This window comes from Nymphaea colorata, chromosome 4 (genome assembly GCF_008831285.2).
Source record: "Nymphaea colorata isolate Beijing-Zhang1983 chromosome 4, ASM883128v2, whole genome shotgun sequence".
NCBI lineage: Eukaryota > Viridiplantae > Streptophyta > Magnoliopsida > Nymphaeales > Nymphaeaceae > Nymphaea > Nymphaea colorata.
Window position 1 is genome coordinate 18314875 of NC_045141.1, and position 16369 is coordinate 18331243.

A 16369-nucleotide genomic window follows, 5' to 3' on the forward strand; every position below is an offset into this window, starting at 1 on the left:
CTACTGAAAATGACGCTGCAGCTCAACAATGAGCACGAACCATGGTCCACTGATAATAATTAGTGGTTCACCAGCCCACGAACTTGGAAAAAATGGTCACACGCATTCAAATACCTCAAATATTCCATTACTGGAAATCATTAATTTGAATGATACACATATGATTCCACCTTTGTTTGAAGAATTGCTAACTGTACAGATGGCTAATCTTACAACACAATGAGTTAATACTACCTTATTTATTGCCCCTTCACCCCGAGTCTCTATCCTCCAACGGGATACGAGATCAGTGTCCACCCAGCACTAAAACCTTGTCTGGACTGTAACTGGGCGTCAAGGCCTCGTTAGCTACTTCACAACTAAAGCTGTTGTCAATAAATAGACAAAAAAGGCACTTCAAAGCTGCAGGGCTAAATCTGGCTGCTGAGTGTCCACCAGCATTTGTCGCGCCGGAGAAGCCGGGGATTGGAAACCAATGTTTAGATCTGGTGGAGTTGAATCAGGTTTCTGATGGAACGATGGTCCTCGCCACGATGTCAGCTGATTGCTGCTATTCATAGAGCCAGCTTGGTTATCACTGCGATCACGTCCTTCTGTCGTGCATTCGGGTATAGTATTATTTGAACCGTGGGTTAGGATCTTTCCATCCACCAGTCCGGGCTGCTGCGGTTCCAAAAGCTTTGACGGCACCATGCCAGTCGCGTTGCTGTTTCTAGAAGCCGCATCAAGCAGATGAGCTGATGCAATTGCCTCTGCAATAGCCTTTGAGCTTGTTAAACCCACGTTGCCCTGTGGTCTGCCAGGCCTGATAGCTGAAGTAGCTGGACTAACGTGACCTTGTTTCACCATCGGCGGCGGAGCAAATCTGCTGATAAAACCATTAGGAGATACCTGAACACCCGAGTTCTGATGATTCTGAAGAGGAACTTTTGTGTTATACATTCCAGGACTGAAAGAAGTGTTACTGTTCCCTTTGCTCGAGAGACTTGCACTTTCATTCACAGCTGGAGGACGCCCTTGGGAGATCTTGGGGCTTACATGGCCTTCAGCAAGTGGCCTTTTAGGGGGTACATTCATCTCTGGAGTGTCAGGCTTTGACTCAGCAGTCGGTAGAGCAACAGAAGGCGAAACTTTTACGAGGGAATTTCTGCTGAGTGGAGCTTCGGTTTCTCCAATCCACCCAGGCCCAAACCCCATTCCAGGAGGAAGAACCTTTTCTATCTTACAAGCCGCAATTTTCCAGGCCACTGGCCCGAGACTTGCAGCAAACCTTGCCAAACTCCGGGCATACGCATGCTCCACGTGAAGCCCAACCTGATTCAATTCAGTATCAACCAATTAATCGAAATTAAGCTGTTAGAAAATCTCAGTGAAATTGTTGGACGAGAGATATAGAGTTTAGGCCGGAGCCCAAGTCCTCCGGCCAAATGATTCCTAGTGGCAATGAAGCTAGGGGAGATAATTTAGGAAAAAGAAATAGAGCGAATTAGCTAGATATTCCGATTCACAGTCTCTGAATGGGACCTTGTTAATTGACTTACTGGCATCAGTTGCCTTTTTTCTATATCAAGGCCAGTCCATACTGGATCACGTCTGTTAGCTGACCAACTTGAAATATTATATGTTTGACGACGGTTTTCTTCTGAAACAAAAGGCTTCCTCCCATGCTTCACATTGATTACCCTAAGCATGACACCTGAAAAGGGAGAAAAGTGAGAAAACTGATGAACCATTCTTGACGTGACTAGCAGTTTCTTTTTGATGCTACATCTGATTGAATAACATAAAAGTAAACACTAAAATGTGCTGGATGTGACTTTCCATTTCCCCTCTCGATACTACGTCAGCTTAAATAGCAAAGAAGTAATACCGAACCAGGAGAAAACATGTAACCGCATGTACTTGCAGTTGCGTACCTGAAACTTCATCATTTTTCATAAATTTATTCTCCGTGAAAGAGGTACTCATGTCACTGTCACGAAAGCTCAGTGTGACCCTTCCAACAGCATCAGGAAGGCTACAAACCTTCTCAGAAACAGAGGGTCTTTTTGTGTTATTAAATATGTTACGGCAGGCGGAATTATCTCCTCCAGCGTTAGCAACAGCAGCATCTGAATCAGAAGCAGCTGGTTCCACGGAAGGTTTGGTTGCAGATTGTTGCATAAATTTCTTGAACAAGCTAGGTCTGCCCCTCTGAGGTCTGGAATCTTGCTCTGTACCGTCACTATTTTGTCTAATATTTTGGAAATTTTTTTTTGCTAGCTCCTGAATGGACCGTGCCTGCAAAAAAGTGGACATTAAATTTCGGTAACAGAAAAAGTAAAATGGTGGTCCAAGCAAGTAAATCCGGAATGCTGTTGCCTCCACCTGTCTGAAGTAGATGGTCTCGGGTGCATTGTAACGCATTGCATTCGAGCATATCAAGAAGACATCACTCTGCACACAGACGAGAAATTTACGGGCTTAAAGTCACAAGACATTATACAAATAATAGAAAATTCCGTAATCATGTTGCACAGTTCCAACTCTCAACTGTCCTATCTAAAGTTGAAAGCATGAAATCCAATTTCAGCCTCGTCCTAGAAAGGCATGAGGACCTGATTACTTTGCAGATTCTCATTTTTTTAACATTTTCGAGAAGGATGGCATCCCCCATATCCATAGAAAGGAAATAGAGTATTTTTCTTTTCTGCATTTACAAGAAAAGTTCTATAGTGTGATTTCTAGGTATGCATATAAAGGATGATCATGCATTATAAACACGCTCGAAATAAGAAGTAAAAGAGAGGGACCTATTCTCTCAACCATGAATGTGATCATATGAAAGAACAGTTTTTCATTTGTTTCCCTTTTAGAACGAATGCACGTCACTTATAGATAGATCAAGTGAAAACTGAGGGGCATCCGTAGTGGATCCGATAGAATGATGAACCAAAGAAAATCCAACTCGAACCCAAGGTTAGTTAGGTCAGAAATGTTCAGTCACCAAGTTTCGACTCAACAACAAATCAATTAAAAAGGAAAACGTACAGAACCACCAACCTAACCAGCTAAATATAGGCGGAATGCCTAAACATCTCCCACCAGCTAAATATAGACGGAATGTCTAAACATCTCCCACTAGCATTATTTAAACTTCTGAGCAACATAAATACTAGAGAAAATGAAAATCATTTAGAGCACGAAGTCTATATGCAAGTGCTAAATGTAACATACGAAAACGAATACAGTATCCCGCAAAATTACAGAAAGGACAAGGCCTCGTTACTAAAATTAGCTTCTATTTGACAAACCTCAAATTGTTCCAAGGTGGTATAAACTCCATTTGAAAGTTTCTTCTTCACGGTGCTGAAATCCATCGGATGCTTGATAACATCATGATAATCAGGTAGCTGGTGAAAGCATACAGGGTAATGTTTCTCAGTACACCAAAAAATACGACCAAATATACAGAAGCTAGAGTAACACTTCGATAACCAAACACACCTCTTCAGGATCCACAGGTTCCGAGAACACGCCGTAAGTGTCCTTTCTGCAGTTCGTCGAAAAATGAAACAAGAGAAATGAAAAGAGCGACGATAAGCGGAAAGATTATAGAATGAGAAAACTAGCTCAAACCAGAAAAAATGAACACCAAAGAAATCAATAAAATGTAAGAATCTAAGTTGCAAGCAACAACTATCTGAAGTTCTGAACAATTCACATACTTTTGAAGCCGCTCGAGAATAAAAAACAGCAATTTTTCATTTGGTAAAGGCGTTCCGGTGATAGAGCCAGGCGGCGTTCTGCCTGAAATCAACCAACAGCAGAAATTTTCAGAGTATATATATTATTTATTTATTTATTTATTTATTTATATATTTGGAAGTGCCATACCTGTCGTGCGATCTCCATTTTGGTCATGTTTTCCCTTTTCCACCTGGAAAGAGTGATAATCAAACAAACAAACAATTACATTCATAAGGGCAAAAACAACTGGAACAAATACAATTCAGAAAAGGGATACAAAAAAAGCCCTGATAATGCCGAACTACAGAACAAAGACGAAATTAAGAGCGACACATAATCGTTTCTCGGAATATATTCGGATAAAGTGCGAGTGAAGATAGATAAGTACAGCAGTGCAGATACTACTACTACTATAAAAATAGTAAAAATGTTTTCTAGAAATTTAGGTACTGAACAACATGAAAAAGTGACTAAGGAGGACAGACCTTTTTTGGCTTCTAAAATCACCATAGTGCGATCCCTCGTATGTGAAGCACCCAAAACCAAAAATCTACACAGGGATATCTATGTGCCCTAACTGGACATTAAAATCCAGAAAAAGGTACTTCGAGCCGACAACACGTAGAAGCTACAAGTTACTTGGCACGCTATTTGCGCTTCGAGACGAATCCAGAAAATCCAACAGAAAAAACTTTATTATTTTACACGCACACGGAGTAACTGTAATGGTCAATGACACCTCATTCTCTGACCACGCTGTGGTTGCGAAATAGAATCTCATAACTGGTGGAATATTATAGCATATCGTTGGAGAGGGAAAGAAAGAGAGAGTCTAGGACATGACACTACTACCTTTCAAGCTGTCGATGGATCTAATGTGTTAGATAGGACCCAACTTATATATGACAATTGTGATTCCCAAACGACAGAGTTTGTATCTAAACTTCATAATAATGAAGATTCTGATAAAGGGTTTTGTCTTTTTCCATGCCAAGGTAGAAAATTCAGAAGATCGACGATCTCAAACAGTCCTCCGAGAAAACAGCCGGTGTAAAAGCGCGAAAAATTCTCCGTTTATCTCAAGTTAACACCGCATAAGTGAAATATCCTCCCCTTCTACCCGAACCTTCCAAACAATGGTCAATGAAAAGAAAATAATGCGCCAAAGACGAGCAATCAACACGGTCTATTCAAGGAACCATCAAGTGGAAACAAAAATACCGCAGAACGCAATGAAACTCACTGATCAACCCGAAACCCCACGACACTCACCCTCTCAACCGCCGATCCATTACCAAGATTGGGCTTCGCCATCTCGGTTACCGAGTCGATCGTCCGCTTCTTGGGCGGTTTTTCCCCGCTTTCCGACTCGTCGTTGGAGTCGGAACCAGGGGCCCCATCCTCGGTCGTCCTATCACGAGAATTCCCCAACGACGAGGGCGAGCGGGGTCGGGACGAGCGATTTAATCTGAGGACGAGCTTCAATTTCTTCTCCTTTCTCCGCTCATCGTCATCATCGTCGTTGTCGTCGTCCTCCTCTTCTTCTTTCTCTTCGTCATCCTCTCCCTCCTCCTCCTTGCTCTCCAGAAGGCTGACGTACCTTCTCGTGATCCGGCGAGGGGTTGACTTAGGGTTAGGGTTGTGGGCCGCTTGACTAGGGCTAAGGCTTCGCTTCCTATCATTCTGCTGCCGCTGCTGAGGCGGAGGCGGTGGCGGCGGGAGGGGGCTGCGCTGCTGGAGATCGGAAAGGGAAGGCCTGCCCTTCTTCTTCTTCTTCTGCTTCTCCGACGCCACGGCCTTCCCCATTCTTTTCCCTCGTTTTTTTCTCCTCCTTTTCTTTTTTTTCCTCCGCTTCCCACTCCCTCTCTTTCGTTCCCGCGACCCTCGCGCCCCAAAACCAGGGGGTCCAAATTTTGCCCTTTCCTCTTTTCAGTCATTTACACGTAGGTACCTCAAATACTAAGTTTCACACTTCAGTGCTCAAAGGTTTAAATATTTTAAATAAGCCTAGCATTTTTCCAAAAAATGTCTTATAAGTGCTCGTCCTTCTCTAGGTTATTGGAATTCACCAAACCACTTGCCAAGAACTATGAAAGTGTCATGCGCAAATCTTTCAAGTATCAAATGTGAAGATCTTTTGCACATGTGATATTCTATACCATCAAATTTTCATGTTCTTTATAAAGTTGAGAGTAATTCCTCTGTGTTAATGTCCTAGATAAATAGAATAGAGATATGAAAAAAAAATCCCTTCAAATGAGAGGCCTTGTGTATTAATCCTCTATTTGATGGAATATATCTTCCATGTATTTTTATTGCACCCTTGGTTGTATGGAACAACAAGGGTGAGAACGTTACAGTTGCGAACCTGGTTATTTGCGTCATATTGGTGTACCAGTTTTTGTATGTCAATATGGTTAATGACTAAAATGCCTTTAGTTCACACTTGAAAAAAAAAAACTTTTGTACAAATAAAAATGAAAATAAAAAAATAAAAAAAATTATAGAGGACATATTTTTTAACAAATTACCAACATTCCTTTCCTTTTTTTACATCATACCATGCGCACAGTGCACACAACTTTCTCTCCAACAGTTACACTGAAAAGCAAGTGCTTTGATCAACAGCATGTCACGTCATTTAGACAAGCAAAGCCCACAAAGCACTCATGTCGCCACAAAGAAAACCATGTTCCCACACTTTAAATCCATGGGTTTTGGTCATTTTAGATGGGTATTTTTATATCTATACCTTTTTGTTTCTTTTGCTTAGGCTGTTTAATCAGTAGAGGCATTTTGATCATTTTCATTTCATAACACTAGTGAGGTACATAAAATCTAGAGATATCTAGACTGGAACAAGCTTGAATATTGAGAGATATCATGGAAAAAGTCCAAAGGGATAGTTTGGCAAATGAAGCATTTTGTGAGTGCTTCATCTTAAAAATTAGGGCAAATTCAGACACCTAGTTGTATATTTCATGAATCTACTTCAATATTTGCGGTAGTTTTAACAATAGAAGAACTACACACACACAAAAGATGGAGATGGCATTGGCAGGCACAAACAAAGGTGAAGGAGAGGAGAATCAATAATGCACAAGAAAGGTGGAAAAGAGAAACAATCATCTGTCTCAAAAACAAAAGCAGGTTATTTGTTATACTCTTTTACCTACAAGAGTGGGAGGGCTCAATCATCATATGACACACTGACATACACAAGTTTGAAGCCTCTATGTTTGAAAGAAGGCAACTTGCTTCTCATCCTCTTTCACCCACGACGATGAAAGGGCTCAATCACTGTATCCATGTGTGATAAGGTTGTTCAACCTCTTCTCAGGTAGACGGATTTTTTTAATTTATCAAAGAGTTGCAGGTAAGACAAGCAAAATAATAGAGAGAATCAACCTTATTAATAATTTTTTTGTTAACATGTTACTCAAATGGCCTGAGATTCTAGGCAAATCATTCTGAGCCCAACATTTCTTGATGGTGTTCAACAGTTCAGGAGACATAAATTCACATCAGATACTGACCCTGTTGGAGAGATCTTCAAAAATTGTACCATCCAAGCCAATTGATTGGCTTCAAGTGAAAAATCTGCAGATTGGGTCACCCTAGCAGTTTCGGGGTCAATCTCAAATGCTCTTTAAGATTCTTCACAATCTTAGATATTAGATTAAACTTTTCAAAGTGTGGTGTTTCAAACCCAATTTACATTTCCATTTCCATTTCTCTGGCACATGAAAGGCCTGTGATTGAATCAATGAATGGGTTTGTACCCAAATTAAACTTTAGAAAAAAACTTAAGATTCAAAGCCTGAGAAAGTGTTTGTTGGTGTTTCTGTTTAAAAACCTACTGTTTATGAACTGTAGTTTGGCCTGCTGTTTAGTGAACTGCATCTCCAAAAAACAGTGCATGCGAAGCAATTTCATCCTTAGACCAAGAACAATTGAGCAGCGGAGTACCACAATGAGAAAATGTATCTAAAAAAGAAGTTGTTTCTGTAACTGGCACGGTGAGATGGACTGTGTCTGCCTTGCCATTTATACATGTTGACAGCATCTTATGCTTCTTCCTTTTGTAAATGCATTTTCGAAGAATAGATTGATTGCAACTAGTAGCCAAGAACCTTAACAATCTGCTTAGAATCCAAACAGGAGATGAACACCAGAATGAGCATTAAGGTGAACCTGTTAAAAAGTTTTCTGCAGTTCGCTGTGAAGACAAAATTCAGAACACAAATGGACAGGATCTAGCTTGGTATCATTCTATAGAACAGAAAAGTATGTCCTGAAACTGTCAGTCCTTGTGCTTTGTGCTCTGAAAGTACAGAGAAATTTTGGCTTCTGTGGAGGCCATTTCAAGAAGAAGATCGTCTGATGAGGGCACCTACTTGATAATGATCAGCTTCATTTTCTTCAATGTTTCGGGACTTGATGAACATTCATCACTGAAATTCTCCGCTAGCTGATGCTTTATGATCATGCAAGAATTCTGACAGCAGTCTTTAAATTGCTACAAGCAACTTCTAACTTACACCCAAAAAAATTCATCAGCATCCTACAAGAAGAAAATCAATAGAAACTTAGATGATTCATATAGGTTGGTATAGTACAATACTCGCAGGGGCGGAGGGAAGGGGGGCGGATGGGCCTTGGGCCTCCTCCCCAAATTTTAAAAACTTTAAAAATTTATATGTAAATTTTAAAAATTTTAGTTTAATATGTATAAAAAATAAAAAATTTTCGACCCCGATGAAATTTTGAAACTAGAGTTTGGTCCTTGCGACAAAAAAATTCTGCTCCGCCCCTGAATACAGGCTGATTATGTTGAAAAAAAGTGATGTAGGAGGATGCAGTTGGAGATTGTTACTAGAGTCGATGTGAATCGGCCGATTCTAATCGAGCTAGTGGCAACCCGATTTGATTTGAGGACCAATTCAAGAGTATCTGGGCTCGACTCTAACTTGCTTGGTAAAACTTGACTCTTTAATGAATAATTTGAGTTTAAGTAAAAAAAAAAAAGGAACCTGTTTAATTTAATGAGTTGCGCTTAAGTTAGGTAGGCTCGACTCGGTTAAACTCGATTAAGCTTGTAGAAAAAGAAACGAACCATGCTCAAGTTAATCAATTAGGGACGAGCCGAGTTCAAGCCAGGTCAGCTGGAACTGGGTTCGTGACCAGCCGTGTTCACGAGCGATTCAGCTAAATTGGCCATGGGAGTTGGATTTAAGGTTTCACCGACCCGAACTTCCCGACTTTGGATGTGCTCAACACGTCATACCTGACACGGGTATTGCGGGTCCCAGGACACAAAAATTCTCGATCCAGATAAACCTTTTTGTTTTTTGGGTCGGGTCCCACGGATAGTTCGGTCATTGGTTTTGTGGCAAAGTTATGGTCCAGTCCACCACGTAACCGCTATTTCAATTAACATCCAAAACTTTAGGAAATGACAAAGCATGATTAGTTTTTCTTAGGTGGAACCATAAAAAAAAGTCGCAAATCGGTCTATTTCGATCCAGATTTTATTCGACTCTTCTGTTCCAGATTCAGCCTGTCGTAAAATGAAACAAAAATTCAAATTCAGGAGACTTTTTTTTTTCATTTTATTAGTATAGGAAAAACATGATATAAATGGAGAATAAGATCAACATATAATTTTCTAAGCCAAATCCAGATGCGACCGACTGACATTCACATTTAATTCTGCCGCACTTTTACGAAGATTGTAGTCGAAGTTTGAACAATTTAGGATTCAATTCATAATTGAACTCGATTTGTTTTTTTAAACCAAGTTAGAGTAAATGAATTCTTCATTTGGTGGATAATCGAATATACTTGATCCTCTTACATTATTAATGAAAAGTCATACCTATTCCGTAGACTGATAAATGATATTATTATATTAAGATATTTGGCATCGCCAGCCTTGTTCAGCTAGTAGGGAAGTTGAAGCACTAGAAGGAAAATAATTAATTCTGTTGATTTAAAAATATTATGTATGAGGAATGAGGAGAGTTGATCATTGATCATGTTCAAAAGTTAAGTTACTTTCATGGTGTCCCCTCTTATGCCCAAAAGTTCCAAATGGGTCTCCACAAATCAAGATTTTGAGGAAATTCACGAGAAAATAACATCTAGAAAATTTATGGGGTCGTTGGGCATTAGAAACATCAAACAATATACAAGTATTTTATAATTTTGCTCTAAAATTATGATAGATTCATACAGCAATTGTACAAATATCTCGTGAAAATTCATGAAATACTCACATATTGTTCTTAATATCAAATGGCCCTAAAAAGAACCTCTTTCTGTTGATGCCTTAACCTTTTATGGCCATAACATCCAAAAACCTTTTAGAAAATGTAGGTGCCTTTTTAGAATTGAATACAAAAGATAGGGCATTAAATGAAAAAGTTTTTGAGTCAAAAGAGAACAAAAAAAATGAGTGGGTCATTAGAAGTTGCATTTTGGAGGCAGCAGCCCATAGTTTTGTCTTTCATGGGGCATTTGTTTCATCCAGAATCCAGTCTCAAAGTCTTAGGGCTAGTTGGATAGTCAGGGGTGGAACTTGGTTTAATATTAATTAAACTAAATTTTGTCTTCAAATCAAATTTTTGGTAGACCCATATTTTTTCAAGATAAACTTTGTTTCTGTTAATAAACTTGTTTTTTGTTAGAAAAATAAAGAAAATATGCACTTTTCTGGTTATTTTCATCTTGGCATCCCCAACATCAGTAACGCTTCCGGTCGGCTTCCAGTCATATGTGGGCTTGTGTAGGCAGTTGCCAACGCGTATTCATGTAAATTATTTTATATATTTGTTTTGAGCTTCTCTGTATTTTACTATGTATTTCAAGGGTAAGATATTTTTAAAATGTAGAGTTAGGTCAAATTATAATTAATTTGGTTCTAAGCTAACTCTATTTTTTAGTATGGAGAATCTCAGCGCACTCTATATTTTCTTCTTCTTTTTTTTTTGTTCATTCTTTCATTCTTTATTAATAAAAATAAGGGGTCTACTCCTCATAACATAATCTCAACCCGCTCTCTAGTCAACTTTAGTTCGCAATTAAAAAAAAAAAAAAAATAACTCATAACATCATGAATTTCATGAGAGCATTTAAACTCTGAATATTCTTTTAAGTTATTCGATATATAACTAATTTTATTATTTTTTTCATATATTTGAAGTGTAAGAATCTGCAACCGACTTTTGTAATTGAAACAGTTACAAACAGTTTTATGAATCTTCCGTAAGCTTTCCGACATTTTGCGGCTCAAGGGAGTAGCATTCATGAGAATCGAGGCAGGAACATGCTGTCTACGTGTTCCCGGCTCTAACCAGCTGTGCCATGCTCCTTGAACTAAGCATAAATTTGTTTAAAAAGTGCAATATTGAAGATGAATTTGTCAAACACAATAAGGTGGAAATGAAGTTTTAAAAAACTTTAAAAACCAGTACACGCAACACAAAAGGTGAGCAGATTCTTGTATTGGAGTGGCACGAGAAACTCCACCTTTCTTTCTAACTCTGTGGAAGAGAAAAGCAAGGCTTTGTTGCATCATTTAATTCAGGTGAAGTAACGTGAGGAATGACTCCTCAATGCCAACTTGGCAAGGAAAAGTTTTCCTTTACTTGGGAAATCCTGAGACAAGATGAAGAAAAGACTGGACAATAAGATCAATGGTGATCAGTGCCTTGCATTTTAGAAACTTTTTTTTTTTTTTTTGGTTTTCCTTAACTTAATGCCCCGCAACAAACACAAAATCGATTTATAATTGTGCTTAGTACGACTTTCTGAAGTTGGTGCAGTAGCAGCAGAGGCTATTAATGCTTCATAGGCAGTTCAAATAAAAAAAAAAATTGATACTTCCTAAAACTTCAAAAGTGCAATCAATGTAGTTTCACCATTGTTCCCAAATAAGTTTTTCTTGTTTGAAAAAAGAAAAGGTCATTTTAGTTCATGGTTTTTATTCCATCTTTAGTTCATGGTTTTTATTCTACCCAACTCATTGCTTCAAAAAGAAGCCTCAAGTCCCCTTTATTTCTCTTACCATTGGGGTCATGTGGTGTGTCGGGACTTAGGTGGGGTACAGTACACTCGTCAACTTAGAGTGTCGCAATCCTACCGTTTATAGTGTAGGGGAGTAGCACTCATAGGAATCAAACTGACGACGTGTCTTCTACATAACTGTCTGCTCGGCTAGCTATATTGTAGCCGTTAGGATATTTATAAGTTTTTATTTAGATGTTGATCACGGAGTTTTTTTTTTTTTTTCAATGCAGTTTCATTTATGCAGTTTGGCCATGAAAAATAAAAAGAAAAATTAGTATTGGGCTGCATCATGCTAACCGAGTGGATTTCTTGGGTGGATGACCAAGCGCTTATCTTCTTAGGGCTGTAAATGGGTATGATGATTTTAGACATGCATTCTAAGAAATTTGAAAACAGTGCTCAAGTTTGTTGAAGCGTTTAATGCACTTTAGATTGAAACCTGTTCACGTAACCGCTTTTTTTGTGTTTAACGTGCACACTTAAATAAAAGAAATTTAAACTTAATCGTGTTTTTACTCTCCATAAAAACCTTGAGCATACTTTTTATTGAAGATTGATTTGATGGAGTTTGAATCATCAGAATGAGATGTGAATATAACTAGAGTTATTTAACTATTCATTAATTTGGATTATGTCACTTTCATATCGTTTTTTCTAAGATAGGCTTGGATAAGATATAAATTCAATTCAATTATAATACATGCAAAGACTTATTGAGCCCTTAAGTAGGCACTCTAAGAAAACTTGTGTTAGTACGATATGCTTACTTTTTCCTTTACTATGTGCTTCATTCCAAAACTTGAAGCAAATTATGGAACATTTGTTTAAATGTTCATGAATCTGTCTCGTTTTTTTAAGATAGGTTAATGAGACAGTAACAATGTATTATCGCTGCCAAACAGCGTCTACATCTTTTTATAGAACTTACATATAATGCCTTAGTTAAATAAAAATGTCAATGATGAAAATATGGCTTTGTTGGTTGTACCAAGTTGCATCTTTCGTGCGTTCATGATTCACTTCGCTGCAAACTTTCACGGCAAATAACCTGTGTCGGTGGATCTTGTCAACTTAGATTAATAACTTAGATTAAGACATAGTTAATACCAAATGTTAAGGGTAAAACAATAGCATAAAAGTAAATTGCATTGAAAATTATTACATTAAAATAGGCAATCAGATTTCAGAGAAAAGGCTTCCTGAGTAACCGTTGATTCATAGAAGATAATGATCCTCATAAAATAATTATAAAATAAGGAGGAAGAGGTTCAACGAGAGGGAAAACAGGGATGGCTGGCCAGCCACGGCTTTCAGGAAGTGGGAGCTGGGAGACAGAAAACGCCATCTGTTGTTTTCCCATTCTGAGAAGTATATAAAGGGGAGGAATGTAGACCATCTTCGAATGTGGAGCGAACGGAATAATCAGAGTAAAGTATGTGTATAGCCGTCTGGTTGTGGCAATCTCACCCCCTCTACCCTTTCATCCTCCTCCTCAACAGAGACGAATACCACAACAGGTCAACTTCCTCTATTTTCGATTTTACATTCTTCCTCGGTTATGTTTCTGTCGGTCTTTGGTCTTTGTTTTTATGGTGATATAATGTGAGCGGAATTTCTGAACTAAAGAGAGGTAAGATTATTCTTGCACCATGATTGTCTGCTCGAGGGTGCTGGTGGTGCTTTCTGTGGATTTGGTTATGTGGAGTATGATGGGAAGAAGAGGTCTGATTTTGCAGTTTTGAAATGGTTGCAGGTCATCGAAGCCAGCGGCATGGTGGGAAGAGGAGCCGCAGATACTGGGTGGTCGAGATTGTCGCGCGGGAGGGACTTGGTTAGCTTGTTCTAGAGATGGTAGGGTGGCCTTCCTCACCAATTTCCTGGAGCCCCAAGTTCTTCCTGATGCCAAGACCAGAGGAGACTTGCCGGTTCGGTTTCTGCAGGTTTTGCCTCTTTTCTTCTTTGTATTTTCATTGACGCCCTCTTTTAGCTAGAGTATGAGATACATGTCCCCATTTAGCTCCATTTGAAGATATTTACTCTAATGCAAGTAATGAGTCAAAATTCCGTTTGTGTTGAACTCTGTCTGTAGAATGCGTAGACACGCGTTTGCTTGATTGGTATTTGAAAGTTTGATCACACTGAAGTTTTCTTTCCATTATAAGTTCCAGCCATGTTTCTTTTTTTTGTTCTTTCTCCATCTTCTAAACCCATGGTTTCTTTTGCATTCTTTGTTTGCCTTACACCAAACGAATTTTTGGTTCTTCCTTGGTTCTTCTCTTGCATTCTTTATTTGCCTGGTTTCATTCTTTGTTCGATTTATTGCTTCCAATTGAGTTCTGTGTTTACTTTGTCGGTTATTGTCACATTTCGTGTTTATGTAATCTCCTGACGTGAACTTACTTTCTTGCCTGATATGATGACTCCTCTTTGTCACAGTGTGGCAATATTGTTTATTAACCTTCTTGTTCACTGAATAATTTTTCTTAGCCTTCAATAACTGTTCCATTTGTTGGGTCGGGGACAGACATTTAAATTGTTTTCGTGCGGAGGTTGTTTGCACTTTGCTATGCCTTATGCAATTGTACATGCTTGCTCTCTGCCTAGCCACTGTTATTCATTTTCGTGAATTTTATGTTGGCTGCTGCATGTAAAGTCTGAATTGTCTCTTTGATCGAGTATGAAAAATGTTACCCTCAGGATTCTTACTGGGAGACTGGTACATTTTTTTATTTCATTTCTCTTTCTCCGTCCTCAATTTTGCAGTTTAATTTTCTTGTTGCTTGTACCGTATTACATTTCTTGCTGAATACATGTGACTTAGAAATGGAAGTTTTTTATTTTCTTACAACTGCAGAGTGCAAAAAGTCCTTTGGAGTTTGCACTAGAGGTGAAGAGAGAAGGTTGTCAATATAATGGTTTCAACCTTATCTTGGCAGACCTGTGCACGAAGAAAATGGCATATGTCACAAATAGGTATAAGGGAGAAGCTCTTCATGCACAAGAGGTTCTTCCTGGTTGTCATGTCCTCACAAATGCAAATTTGGACAGCCCTTGGCATAAGGTATGTGACTGCTCCAAAGAATCAAATTTTATATACAAAGATATTCTAGATCTGGTAATATTTTCTTGTTTGCTGCTGACAGTTCACCAAGTTAGCGGAGTTTTTTCATTTTCTTCTTTTTGCGCTTTTCTGATGTATAGGAGTTTCTGCTCCTGACTTCATCTTCTGAACAAGAGTATCAGAGTTCAGTCATCAATCGCAAGTTTTCAATACATATATACATCTCTTTATCATTAACAGGAAATGTCTGCCCAGCTCTGGACCCATGTATATGTTTTTGTTTTTCCCTTTGTTCAATCTCCATTTCTTGTGAAACATAGTGAACATCTCCAGGATCTTCATTATTATTAACCTAAACTTTTTTTTTATTGAGAAATGAGTTGTGGCTTTCTTAGATAACTTATTCTTTCCAATGAAAGTTAACCACTTTTGCTGAAGGCAGTGTGTACTCCGAGCTCTAGATTATCTCTTCCTGGTGCTGGGTTATTTTATCAGGATTTTATGTGAAAGTGATGTAGTTTGCAAATGGTTATTGGATCTGTATTGTTAACCGTAGGGACAATCCATATTCACCAGACGTCGGTGTTCTTTGGCCTATCATATGACAGCTTGTATGTTTGTAGCCACATGCTTTCATAGACTTATGCTGAAAAATAAATGTTTGATTTTGTGTAAGTTAACAGAAATCAAGAATCTATAAACCGATTAATTCATTGCACATTATAGATATTTAAAAGTGATATGAAACAACCATTGACTCCTTGTATACTTGTGGTAATATTTACGCTTGTCTTTGCAGGCTGAACGCTTGGGCAGAAATTTCAAAGATCTCATTCAACAGTATGGCGGCAAAGAAATCCATGAGAAAAACATGGTTGAAAAGTTGATGAATGACACCGTAAAAGCTGAAAGAAACATGCTACCAGGAACTGGTCATGATCCAGAGTGGGAATTTAATTTAAGTTCTATCTTCGTTGAAACTGATACCAAGATGGTAAGAAGATTTTGGGCTACTGAAAAATCCAGTTCTCCCCAATTCTTTTTTTTCTTCTTGCTACTATCTGCAACATAGTTTTCCTTTCCTTACTGATTTATTTCGTTCTGCAGGGACGCTATGGCACCAGAAGTATGGTCGGCCTGTCTGCTAAAACTACTGGAGAGGTAACCTTCTACGAAAGATACATTGACCAGGAAAGTTGGAAAGAGCAGACCATAGTCTATCAGATAGGGAACCAACAGTAGATGGAAATGGGGAGCTACTTAGTTGTAGATGGCCAAATATCATCAAATAAAAAAGGTTATGAGACAGCGCGTCGAGGACCTACAGCCAGTGGCGAAAATGTTAATGTGACAACAGTGAGTGCGTGGTTCATCAAAATGTTACTAAAATTCCTAAGGACAGTGGTGGAGCCACATATGTGTAACTGTAGTTACCCACCCCAGGCCCCTCAATGTTTCTTTATTGTCACATTAACATGTTCAAATATATATATATATGTGTGTGTCAAT

The 16369-nt window shown here is 38.6% G+C and overlaps 2 protein-coding genes across 2 annotated transcripts; one reads left to right on the forward strand and one right to left on the reverse strand.

The window, feature by feature from the left end:
• Positions 1-93: 93 nt before the first annotated feature.
• On the reverse strand, positions 94-5614 carry LOC116253476 (uncharacterized). Its single transcript, XM_031628300.2, has 9 exons — positions 5002-5614; positions 3877-3919; positions 3708-3789; positions 3487-3532; positions 3294-3392; positions 2368-2436; positions 1917-2280; positions 1542-1696; positions 94-1314 (listed from the first exon to the last, which is right to left on the reverse strand). The coding sequence occupies exons 1-9, from the start codon at positions 5533-5535 to the stop codon at positions 397-399; spliced, it is 2310 nt and encodes a 769-aa protein (XP_031484160.1). The 5' UTR covers positions 5536-5614; the 3' UTR covers positions 94-396.
• A 7468-nt stretch (positions 5615-13082) lies between these two features.
• On the forward strand, positions 13083-16368 carry LOC116252339 (uncharacterized). The gene is made up of 5 exons (XM_031626515.2): positions 13083-13316; positions 13553-13739; positions 14654-14860; positions 15660-15854; positions 15968-16368. Exons 1-5 carry the CDS (start codon positions 13234-13236, stop codon positions 16100-16102), a joined length of 807 nt encoding a protein of 268 aa, XP_031482375.1. The 5' UTR covers positions 13083-13233; the 3' UTR covers positions 16103-16368.
• The last annotated feature ends 1 nt before the right edge of the window (position 16369 follows it).

Bases quoted from the DNA above. Each gene is read 5' to 3' on its own strand.
- LOC116253476 (XM_031628300.2), bottom strand. From the start codon at position 5,535: ATGGGGAAGGCCGTGGCGTCGGAGAAGCAGAAGAAGAAGAAGAAGGGC. The intron at 3,790-3,876 runs GTATGGCACTTC...GGTTGATTTCAG, and splicing joins AAATGGAGATCGCACGACAG to GCAGAACGCCGCCTGGCTCT. The intron at 2,281-2,367 runs GTGGAGGCAACA...ACTTTTTTGCAG, and splicing joins AGACCATCTACTTCAGACAG to GCACGGTCCATTCAGGAGCT.
- LOC116252339 (XM_031626515.2), top strand. From the start codon at position 13,234: ATGTGTATAGCCGTCTGGTTGTGGCAATCTCACCCCCTCTACCCTTTC. The intron at 13,740-14,653 runs GTTTTGCCTCTT...TTACAACTGCAG, and splicing joins TGCCGGTTCGGTTTCTGCAG to AGTGCAAAAAGTCCTTTGGA. The intron at 15,855-15,967 runs GTAAGAAGATTT...TTCGTTCTGCAG, and splicing joins TTGAAACTGATACCAAGATG to GGACGCTATGGCACCAGAAG.